At 48.1% G+C, this 11,494-nt stretch overlaps 3 protein-coding genes across 6 annotated transcripts in view; 1 reads left to right on the top strand and 2 right to left on the bottom strand.

Moving 5' to 3' along the window:
- The window catches only part of LOC6583809 (E3 ubiquitin-protein ligase highwire), a 54,147-nt gene extending 46,221 nt beyond the window's left edge, over positions 1–7,926 (bottom strand). For 2 of the 4 annotated variants that reach the window (XM_032732272.2, XM_044007774.1), the window contains exons 1-9: positions 7,455–7,926; positions 5,877–6,951; positions 5,205–5,588; positions 3,139–4,243; positions 2,360–3,068; positions 2,155–2,294; positions 1,448–1,983; positions 278–1,385; positions 26–214 (exon numbers count right to left, since the gene is read on the bottom strand). In XM_032732272.2, coding sequence (XP_032588163.1) covers positions 26–214; positions 278–1,385; positions 1,448–1,983; positions 2,155–2,294; positions 2,360–3,068; positions 3,139–4,243; positions 5,205–5,588; positions 5,877–6,951; positions 7,455–7,525 — 5,317 coding nt within the window. In that variant the 5' untranslated portion in view covers positions 7,526–7,926. The remainder of the gene's footprint in view (positions 1–25; positions 215–277; positions 1,386–1,447; positions 1,984–2,154; positions 2,295–2,359; positions 3,069–3,138; positions 4,244–5,204; positions 5,589–5,876; positions 6,952–7,454) is intronic. The other 2 variants (XM_032732271.2, XM_044007772.1) reach the window with 1 other exon arrangement.
- Positions 7,927–8,103: 177 nt separating this feature from the next.
- LOC6583808 (NADH dehydrogenase [ubiquinone] 1 beta subcomplex subunit 7) lies at positions 8,104–8,803 on the top strand. The gene is made up of 2 exons (XM_002009437.4): positions 8,104–8,212; positions 8,285–8,803. The coding sequence occupies exon 2, from the start codon at positions 8,286–8,288 to the stop codon at positions 8,637–8,639; it is 354 nt and encodes a 117-aa protein (XP_002009473.1). The 5' UTR covers positions 8,104–8,212; position 8,285; the 3' UTR covers positions 8,640–8,803.
- Positions 8,804–9,306: 503 nt separating this feature from the next.
- On the bottom strand, positions 9,307–10,478 carry LOC6583807 (transmembrane emp24 domain-containing protein 5). The gene is made up of 2 exons (XM_002009436.4): positions 10,369–10,478; positions 9,307–10,308 (listed from the first exon to the last, which is right to left on the bottom strand). The coding sequence occupies exons 1-2, from the start codon at positions 10,369–10,371 to the stop codon at positions 9,592–9,594; spliced, it is 720 nt and encodes a 239-aa protein (XP_002009472.2). The 5' UTR covers positions 10,372–10,478; the 3' UTR covers positions 9,307–9,591.
- Positions 10,479–11,494: the final 1,016 nt, after the last annotated feature.

The following is an 11,494-nucleotide window of genomic DNA, read 5'->3' as shown; positions in this document are numbered from 1 at the left end:
TATGTACATATATTGATTGACTCACCCTCATCGGTGGCAATATCCTTAAAGATGTCATCGCAAAAGATGCCAATGAGCAGAGCGCGAACATTGCCAATGCATTCGGCTAGCTGAATGTTCTCCATATTGGGTTTGCGTGTCATCGAAGTGCCGGACAGAGAGCTGCTCAGCTGGGCGCTGCCCGCACTGCTGGCTGCGCGATTTGATGATTTGTCTGTAAAGAGCAAATGCGATTGGAGCTGAGGCAGCAGCGTCATTTAATTGATTGATTATATACCTTTGCTATTCGATTTTTGTTGCAGTTTGGAGAGAGCGGCGGCAACGGCTCCACCCGCAGCTGATGTGCTAGCCGTGGAAGCAGCAGCAGCTGCTGATGTTCCTGCTGCTGCTGCTGCGGCTGCTGTTGTTGCTGTTGTTGCTGTTGACGCTGTTGTTGCGCGCTGCGGATAAATCTCGTTGGTGTATTTGCGCAGCAGTCGCAGACAGGATTTATTAACATAGCCCAGATACTGAAGCGTTTGCTGCAACTGCAATGGTCTGGCACGATCCCGCTGCTCGCGTAGCTGAGTCTTAAAGCAGTCCCATGACCAGCTAAGCAACACCACTAAGCTCTCAAAGCACTCGCGGCTCACGCTGTTGGCGAAGGCGCGCGAAATACGCTGCACGGGATCCGCATCGTGGGGCACCGACGGCTGCTTGCAGTCCTGTGTGACCAGACGATAGAGTATGGCGGGTATTTGGCCGGAGTTGACGTCGGTGCCGTTGTTGGCCTTCTTGCTGGACTTGAAGGAGAAGACCACCTGATCCTCGGTGGTCACAGATGCCTGGCCGCAAGAGCCACAGTCCGATGAGGGGCCCGCAATGCGCGCCCACACCAAATACCAGCGTCCCGCCGCTGCACTCACCGGCTTCGGTAGCAAAATGTGGTGTTTGCTGCGCGCGGCGCACTCGTATGGCACCTCCTTGGTCTCGCTGATGAGGATGCCCTCCTTCTCGTAGCCACCGCCATCGGTGCCCAGATCGAACAGCTTCAGCTTGCAGCTGTATTCGCCACGTCCGCCGAACATGCCAAATCCGCAAATCACAATGTCCGTGTCCGCTGAGAAGCGCACCGCCTCCACACTGTGACCCGAATAGCCCCAGCCGCCGCCGAAGTTATCGAAACGATTCACAACCTGATACTCGCCGCTCTGCGCCTCTGCCGCCTGCTGGGTCTGCTGCGGCAGCGCCTGCTCAAAGCATCCGGGTATATTATCTTGTGCGGACGTCAGTATATCCAAGCAGGCCAATAGATTCAGCGATGCCTGCGAGCGTGACACGCGCGCCTCGGCCTTGCACGGCAGCGACAGCTCCGGCGACAGCAGCGCTCGATAATTGGCCGCATTCTGCAAATAGGCAAAGGAGTGATCAGCATCTAGGAGAGATCTATGCAGGTCGGAGCACCTACCACATCACATTCGGATATTTCGCTGGCGACCACATTGTGGCAGCGCAGCTTACGGGCAACACCATCGAAGACCCAGAGCACATTGTAGCTGGGATCCATGGCAAAGGCTATTTGCGTGGGCAGCGTCTGCTGTTCTGTGGGCGATGCAGCGACTGGACAGCCGCCAGCAGCAGCAGCGGCTGCTGCATCTGGACGGGGTCGAATGCGTCGTGGAAGTCGCGGGCTGGCCGTCAGCGATGTTGGCTGAGCCACCTCCATATGCTGATCCTCGAAAATGTGATTGCGTGCCTCGTGCATGCTGCGCGACATCTGCTCATTGATGGGCACCCCGGCTGTGCTGCTGCCGACCGACGACAGGTCGGCCATCAAAGGCGTCGCCACATCCACATTCCGATTGATTTCCGGCTGCCCGTGTTGCTGCTGCGTCTGCAGCAGCTTGGAAAAGTTGGCTTGGCCGCGATAATGTGGCGTGCAGCTGCCGTCGCTGCGGTTTATGGAGAGCGTGTGAAAGGACAGCGGTATGCTGGGTATGAGTACTAGAAAGACAAGAGAGACAGACGGAAGGTTAGTTGAGTCTATCCAATTAGTATATCAATGAATGAATTAGACTATTAAGTATCCAGATGATAGCTTATAAAGTAGGTACAATGTGCAGTCCATATGGATGTAATGATTAATGCCCTTTATAATAAAGGGCATATACTAACATATGGTCTTTTTGTTGGCCACCACGTGCAGCTTGGGCAGCATTTGAGCTGTGATCAGTGACTCGTCAATCTTGATGAAGGTCTGGTCGCCATTGGCCCCGATCCAGGTGACCTTTTTGCCATAGCTGGGGCCCAAGCCACTGCAACAGGGAATACAAACATAAGTAACTGATGCATGAGTTGTGAAGAATCAAGCGATATTTACAAGACGGCACCGGGTGCACAGTTCCATAGAAACTTCTGGCGCTGCGCTATGAGGGCAGCTGTGTTGGGCGGTATGAGGATGGTCTCCTTGGAGCCACCGGGTAGCACGCAGGCGGCCTCCTGTGTGGCCGTCTCATCGTCCTGCTGCTGCTGCTGCTGCTGCTGCAGCTGCAACTGCTGCTGCTGGGCAATCACACTGTTCGGCACCGTCTTCTGGCCATAGTCGCCGGGCAGCCGGCCCAGCTGTCCCTTCTGGTAGTTGCCGAATGTGTAGACAACACCCTTGTGTGTGAGCAGCACGGTGTGGTTGCTGCCAGCAGCCACCTGGCTAATGGCGCCCTGCACCTGCACACGGATCGCTCCAGTGACTGCCTGCAGATCTCCGCTGCCCAGCTGACCGTACTGATTGCTGCCGAAGGTGAACACCTCGCCGGCCAAGGTGAGCACCACGGTGTGGTGAAGGCCGCACGCCACTTGCACCACCGGCGACGCGCTGGGCAGCTGCAGCACTTGCGGCGCCAGCGGTGCCACACGCGGTGGGTCCTTGTCCAGGTCGGTGGGTGTGCCGCCACCGCCGGCACAGCCAGCGGCGCCCGTCTCCAGCTCCGAGGGCTTCTTTTCCTTACGCCGCATGATCAGTGTCTTGGAGCGCTGCTGGCGCTGCAGCTCACCTGGCAGCGGCTTCAGCTCCGCCTTGGCATCTGCGGCCACTGCAAGTGTTCGTTAAATACTGTCGTTAGAACCAATCAATATGTGTGCATAAAACCAGGTTTCCCTCACCTATTTCGCTTTCCTGGAGCGCCACGCAGGCGGCGCACAGGCCGCATTTGGCACAGCCTGCATCGCCATGGCCGCAGGGGCAAATGCTGCCAGCCAAACGCTGCTCGAGCGGCACATTCAACGCCGAGACGCAGCTGACATTGTAGCCGGTGCATTCGCGGCACATGACACACACGCGGCACTGGCCCTGCACCAAATTGTGATCGTCGTAGTCGCAGAGCGTCGAGAAATCCAGTTTGTGCCGCAGCTTGTCGCCATGCAAGCCGAGCAGTGCGTAGGCAGCCGAAGAGCTGGGCACATCCCGCACGGGCATCATTTTGTTGAACACCCGTCCGCACTGGCCCTTGTTGTTCAGGCCAAAGGTGAAGACCTGCCCCTTGGCGTTCAGCGCCACGCAATGCGCCTTGCCCAGGGCCACTTTGGTTATGTGCTGATCGAGTAGCTCGCTGACAAAGCCCATCGAATCGCAGTGGGCCGTATCTTTGCCGTACATAATCAGCTTGCCCGTTTTGGTCACAAAGGCGGAGGTGCCGTTGTTGCAAGCGGCATGCACCACCACATGGCCATCGATTTTGCTCATCTTCTTCGGCTTCACAGCTTTGGGTTGACGGCGATTCTTCGAGCTGTCGCCATCCTCGCCCCGGCGTGCCGTGCCCGCAAAATAGACGGTGCCATCGTCGTTGACGAGCAGCGCGTGTATCCCATCGTGCCCCACGGCCACATGGACAATGTGCGCCGCCTTCGAGACAATCAGCTCGGTTAGCTTCAGTGTCGGTGTGCGGCCCACACACTTCAGCCCAAGAGCCGCCGGTTTGCCGTAGTAGTAGACACGGCCATTGCTGGCGCGCACGATGCCAAACTCTTTGCCGCAGGCCATGCCCAGGACATCGGCATCGCGACACGGCGCCGGCAGCTTCGGCTCAAAGCTGTTGTGCGCCGACTGAATGCGCTGGATCTGCTGCTGATTGAGCAGCTCATCCTCGAACGCCGCGTAGCCCAGCGTCCGGAATTTCTTGCGCGCCAACTGCAACGGCAGCTCGAACGGCGGCGGCTCGCTGCTGTAGCTATTGTGATACAGATTCAGTTTCTTAACCACCAGTGTGTCCTGCAATTGAGAGGAGACATTATTAATAGGTACTGGCATAGGTTATAAAAGTTACTTTAGCCTAGTGAAGGTTTCTTATTGGAAATTATCCTGTTGTTTTTTCCTATTGTTAAGAGATTTTTCTTTGAGTTCTACGGTCAAATCAATTCACTTGGCTGTTTCTTTAGGGCATCTAAAGATTTATCTTACATAATGAATAAAGAATGGCTAACTTGCATCTGGGATTCTTCAAATCCCAATAAAATCCATTCCATCTGTACCACTTGAGAGGCTAGAACCTACGCCTTCCTGAACTCTTTTCCATCAACAGTCTTCCATAAACTTATAAGTCGCTTAACTTAAATAGATCTAACAGTTCTTAAGAAGTTATATCTCAACTATGGAAACTCCGATTTTAATCAAATCAATTCTACGATATACAACAACTAATCTGTTATAACTAAGATGAAGGACAAATCCTATTGATTAACAAATCCGGGTGAACAATTTCGCAAAACATTTCAATAGTTTATCAAGGCGTATACTTGATATTTATACAAAATTAGGAATTAGGAATTAGTAGGTCTAACTATTAAATATTTAAAAAATAGTATCCTGCGAGATATCCACCGTCTTCAAGTTTTGATTTGTATATATTTTTAGTATCATCATATTTTTCGTGTTCATCAAAAATTTTTAAGTGATAATTCTTGCATTTCATGCAAACCAGAGAGATGAGATGAGATCCTTGAAGTTGCAATGTTAAATAATGCTCTATCTATTATTCTTTGCTATTGCTTTTAGACTAGAATAAGTTTTCTTTAATCCTCCTACATAAGTATAAAGTTAGCGGTATATTCAGTTGTTATTATTGATTATATGATTATATTATATGACTCAACCCCTTTCTATGTTCAGCCCCAATCTCTATTGCATATGTATTTGGTGATCATAGACAATCTAGATAATGACTTTTACTCACATCGCGATTACTGCAAATGGCATGCAATGAATCGTCGTCCGTGAAGAGCACATAGTTGAGGCCTTCGCGCATTGAGAGCATGTTGAGTGGATTCATTGACTTGACCGCCAGCGTGTCCATGCCCACCAGCTGCAGCTGATCCGCGCTTCTCTTGCAATTACGACGGAAGTACAATTGGCCGCCGCTGTAGCCCAGCCAGGCGCTGCGCTCCCGACAAAACTCGTCGTTTTGTGCATAGATATGCCCCTTGTAGGAGCCCCCGAAGCCGGTGCCAATCTTCAGCAATGCACCGCCGTATAGCACATACACAAAGACGCCATCGCAGGCCATGGCCGGCGCCATATGTTGCTGGGGAGCCGTCAGCACAGGCAGCTTCAAGGTGAACTGCAAAAAGTGGAACAAAGTATTAGAATGGCGGTTATATGAGGATCATATTTCATGTTCATGTTTCTTAAATAAATCTTGTATTATAACAAGATATTCGACTATATATTTACTATAGGTGCAATCCTTTTCTATTTCCTCAAGGACATTTTTAGTATTTAATTCAGTGAAAGAAGTAGAACTTCCAAGTTTCTTCTTTCAATAGATAAATATTCCCCGATCTAATACTTTCATTTCAAAAACACATGTCTCATAGGGTTTGCTATCTTTAGTCCTATCCTTACTCACCTCATCGATTAGAGAATTGTGTGGCACTCCATGGGTATGGAAGTCTGGACGAGTTGGCTTGTTGAGTGCTGCACTAACTACCGTATGCTGCAGAGAAGCCAATACGGCGGGCAGTTGGATAATCTGGGCGGAGAGTTGCCGTGGGGACATGAGCATGGCGGCGATTGCCTTTAGCATTTTGCCCGTGTCGCCGCGCGCGATGCAAAGGCCAAGGAGAGCGGCACATGCCATCGCTGACCAGTTGGCCTCGGCACCAGTGCTGGAGGTGAGCGCCGCAGGCATGGTGGCCAGATCCAGCAGCAGATCGTAAAGCGGATTAATCAGATCCTCCGGCTCAAGCTTAAACGATTCCGGCTGCTGACCCTGTATGACATCGAGTAGCGCTTTTAATGCCTTGGTGCAGAGCAATGGCTGGATGTGGCGTGCGTCCGCGATCAGCTCGAACAAACTTCGCAGGCCAGCGCCCACAATTAGCGGCACAGTGGCATAGACCGGCTCGCGCTCTTCCGGCTCATCTGTGTCCGAGTCGGCGTCGCTATTGGCGCTGTTTGTCGTGCGCTTGTCTGCCCCTCCACCAGCTGCACCAGCGGCTCCCGCTGCTGCAGCACCTGCGGCACCGCCGCCGCCGGCTCCCACTGCAAGCGGTGCGTGGCAGGAGCAATCAACCAGATTGCTGACCATACAGCTGCCTGCACAGACCAAACAGCAGGACGAGCCCATGTTCCCGCTCCACTTCTTGAGCGCTGATGCAGTGGCCATGGCGCCATGCCCATTGCTCTCATGGAAGAGCGCAAAGCGTGTCTCTGCCTCCAGCACCGTGGAGCGTATGGCTGCAAAAACGGCAAATTTCGATGCATTCGGATCGAGCTCAATGTGGGCCACCGGAAATGCCGGCATGAACAGCAACTGGTCCTTAACCAACGGCGGATCCAATGGGTTTACAATGCCTGCTCCCGCACCGCCAGCTGCATTTCCTTCCAGCACAGCAGCTGCAGCGGCGGCTGCCATCGCTGCTGCCGATTTCTCCTTGCGGCTCTTGCGCTTCGTGAGAGCCTTGCGCTCATTTTGCAACTTTCTGCGTGTGGGAGAGAGATAGAGAGAGAGAGAGAGAGAGAATACGAAAGTGAGAGTGAGTCAGAGTAAGAGTATAGTAGTGGAGAGTGGGCGAGGAATATAAAGTTGGTTCGGGTCTTTAAATTTGGGAATCGATTAAGCTACTTTGCATATACATTCATACATACGTATGCACACACATACATTCATTCAAACATACATTAAACAGTAGCTTATCGATTTAACAACAAACAAATTAATGCAGGTCGCGAACAGCTGTTATCGATCAGCTGTTTGTGGCAGTGCTGCCCACTTGTCGTGCAAAACTGCAGGCGCCAAATTTCAACCCCGTCGAAACAGACAGAGCCGCCCAGCTAGGGGTTGAAGACCTACATACACATACATACATTGGGCCAACGGCAAATCGATCGATTTTTTCAACCCCAGATGCAATGTCGGCGACACATCCTCGGCCGCAGCCGCCACCACCCCGCCGGATGGCCCATTGTTCTTATTTACACTTACCTGCGTGTATTGCTTGTGTACAATTCATAGAAATGATCGCCATATTTTATTGGATTCAATAATCCAACCATTGCGCTTAAGCAATTTGCAAATGCGTTGCCTCTTGCGTTGCGGTTTCCCCCAAATCGATTTTATGTATGCGCTTCAGATATATATATACACGTATATCCTCTGTATGTACATGTGTGTGCCGTTATAGCTTATACCGTTATAGACCGACTACCGACTTTTCTGTTGGGAGACGCACACTTGCCACCGAATAACTACAAATTAAGAACTAAACGATTTGTCAGCTTGACTTTTGGCTCAACTTTATTGCACAAACATTTATAAAATAACTAAGAAATTAACTAGTCTATTGGCGAACTTAATGCATATTTCTTGTTGTATGATTGCACCACTGGCTATGCGAGCCATCTACTTATCGATAACAGGCAACAGGACCTTTTTTGCGGTTGAAATGGAGCCATCATCGATACCATCGATAAGCAAATGTATATAGCTTAAAATAATTCAAATAATATACTTTCGGCTGGTTTGAATTTACTTTGAATAATAAAACATCTCACTTACTGTGAGCTTAATTTCATAGAGGCGCTTTATTTAAAAATAAGCTACAACGCTGCTTATCGATTGTTCGTGCACGAAATTGTTCTTTTTGCAGCCCTGCATCACAACAGCTGTCAAATAGCCTACAACAACAACAGCTGAACTGACAGCAGCGCCGCAGCAGCAACAATCGAGGAGAAACATTTTACGTAATTTATTTTTGTTATTTTCTATTGCAATTTGCATGGATTTAACGTATGTGTTTCTACCGCCTAGCACAGGATGGGCAACGCTCTCAATCATTATTTGAAGCCAGATGTAACGCCCGGCCCAGATGTGGTGCCCAGCTTCGATCCCATGCTGGGCTTTGGTTCACGCAAGGAGCGTGTCATGATAGCCACCGAAGAGGAAATGGTATCGGCCAAGCTGACACCAAAAGAGCGTGATTATTGTGCCCACAAGCTGCTCGCCTATCGCGGCTGCCGCGCTGAAAAATTCCCTTTCGTTTATCAGTGTGCGCACGAGAAGCACGATTATCTCACCTGCGAATACGAGGACTATGTGCTACGAATGAAGGAGTTTGAACGTGAACGCCGGTTGCTGGAGCGCCAGAAGCGCCTCGACAAGCAGGGCTAAGCTTAAGCATTCAGTTCAGAGTTAAAAGCGACAAGCGGAGCAGGTGCAAGTGCAGCACAGCAGATTGGAGCAACCCAACAGAAACCTTCACACGTTTAGCAACTCCGCACACTGCCCGTCGCGAGCGAAGGAAATTTCAATAAATATTATGCCTAGTAATAATATGGATCTGTTTTTTTTTTTTTAGTAAATTAAATGAGAAAGAAAACTTCAAACCAAACTAAAATGGGATTTTAAGTGCCGGCAAAAACGGATCTAAGATCTTCCATTAGGAAGCAGTCCGCAAAGGTTCGAATAACAAAGTGGAATCACATAAATTCTCATATTAAAGATAATAATTGTGAAGTTTATGCAAATTCGTAAACTTCCTTAAGGTTTAAACTAAATAATCTGTAAATGCCAGTTCATTCAAGTTGGCAGCCTGTGAAATAACTGCTTTATTAGAGATGAGCGCGTGCCGAATTTTGTCAGCACGACAGAAGCCCACTTTAAAATGGAAAAAGATGCATTTAAATACCCTTTAGTCAACCCTATTTGTTGGAAAATTAAGATAACTGTTTACATTTTAAAATGGTTGGGAAATCGATTATCATCCGACTTGGTAGAAATCCAATTGGAATAAATCCAATTACTGTAATACACATTGTAGTTATAGATAGACAAAATATTATTTTTCCTCTACATCAACGCTTTATTTATTAAAGATCGCTCGCCCGATCCCAATGGCTTAACTTATATTACAATTGCTTTTGTATAATAAATGCACACACACACACCTGCACACTCAGACACACACACGCACACACACTCAGAACCTAATTAAATCTAGTAACTATGTTTTTGATAAGGAGTTTGTGACTAATAATTAACAATTTGCATCCTCTACGTGGTAAATGATTAAATGCAAACAACTTCTTTGGTAAACGCTAGAGTGGATCGATGATTAACCTCATCAAATGCCCAATTTGCGCCACAGCTGATGCATCCGGCCATGCGTCTCGAATATGCTGCGCAGCATAAACACCTGGATGAGTCCAACGCCGATCATGGCACTGATCTGCACCATGGACCAGTTGTTCACCTTTTGGAAGTTGGCCTCGGCCAGATTGCGATCGCGCGCCTCATGTGAGCGCAGCACATCCTGCAGCTGGCGTGCCTTGGTCAGTTGCATGCGTATGCGGCCAATGAAATCCATGATGTCCTGCACCTTCATCTCGTAATACTCGTCGGGCGTTAGGCCCGTTAACTCGTCCTTCCATTGGTCGTCGCCATGATTTTGATCGCCTTCGCGCTCCACTATCAACTCGAAGAAGACAGTTTTGCGATTGAACATGCTGAAGCTATTATCGAAGCAGAATCGGTAGTCGCCCTCCTTTTGCACCTCGTGCTGGTGCATATTCTCCGGCTTCTTGTAGTCGCTCACGATGACCAGGCCGATGGGATCGAGGAGCGCAAAGCTGATATCCAGATCACCGTGACCACCATCTATTACCTGGTATTCGAAATCGATTATCTCACCCACCTTGACGTTGTGGTACAGGCACTCTTTTTTGCCGGCATCCACATACACAGTCATTTCTTTGTCATAGCCGTTGATGAGGGTCGCTGGCCAAAGCACCGAAGCCGCAACCACAAGCCCTAGCCAAGAGCCGAGGCAGTTCGTTTTCAGCTGCAACATAACGAATTAAAATTATAGCGTGCACATAATGGCATTTAAGATATTACTTACCATGTCAACCCAATATAAGTTGAATTTAATTGAATATGAAACGCGTCGATGTACCTAAAAATGGCGATACATACCACAATGATTGTTGATACTATTTTTAAATATATCGCACATCGATTGCATTCACAAAGGAATTGCACTCCTCCTCCACTTTATCGATATATTGTGCAATGCGAAATAGTTTCGATGTTTTATTGCGATAGGTTGAAATGTAACAAAATGTGTTGATGTCGCTATAGTGCATGACTAATGCCAATAGATGGCGCCAGCTATTCATTTCTGACAAATTGTTTAATAACGGACATTTCAAAATGCTCATAATTAATTTATCTATGTGATCTTATATAATATAAATGGAAACTATTTCATTGCTTGTTTGTATTAAATTGGCTACATTATAAGTGTAATGGAATATTTTGAATAGCGTATGATTGTATTGACTGTACTAAGCAAATGTTTGAAGAAATGTACATGTAAATTCTTGATTAATATTTGTCATTAAATTATTTCTACGTATCATGAACAATTTTAGCTTGTTTAAACTAATTTAATGGAATCGTGAGTATGAATTCGTGAGTATTTGTAAAATCCAATATTTACAAATACTTTAGTTTTATTAATTTAATCGTGTTTCGATTGAACACTTTCAGCCAGCTATGTATTAATAGGAAATTACTTGCTCAACTATTGCGTGCTACGGGTATCAAAGCAATTCACCCCCTGCGGTCAGATTGAAATACCTCCAATCTCAATCTCCGACGTAAACGTAATACTTTAAGCGGCCCTAAATGTAGATTCCGAATCGCCAATTGATCGGTCGATTGGTTACGTTTCGGATAACAATGTCAATGTCGTCGGTGCAAAGGTGAAATGGGCATTTTTTTGTAATAAAACTGACCTTCTTGAACATTGCCAATTAGTTGCGGCCTGGCCAGACTTGTGATTAATGTTTTCAGCTCCCGGCTTTAAAGAGCTACCTATTAATCGGTACAGGGAAATCAAACATTGTTATACAGACGCTCCAACCGCTAAGATGATTAATTGATCCGAAAAAGCCCAACGGAATCGGTTCACAATAAGCTGATTGAAAGATCAACTATGTAGAATGAAAATAACTCAGCTTGCT

The sequence above is a fragment of the Drosophila mojavensis genome, unplaced genomic scaffold (genome assembly GCF_018153725.1).
Source record: "Drosophila mojavensis isolate 15081-1352.22 unplaced genomic scaffold, ASM1815372v1 contig_136, whole genome shotgun sequence".
NCBI lineage: Eukaryota > Metazoa > Arthropoda > Insecta > Diptera > Drosophilidae > Drosophila > Drosophila mojavensis.
The sequence above is the reverse complement of the archived record's forward strand: the minus strand, read 5'-3'. Positions and strand labels throughout refer to the sequence as shown.

What these genes read in the sequence shown, in the direction of transcription:
- LOC6583808 (XM_002009437.4), top strand. Translation starts at nt 8,286, where the DNA reads ATGGGCAACGCTCTCAATCATTATTTGAAGCCAGATGTAACGCCCGGC.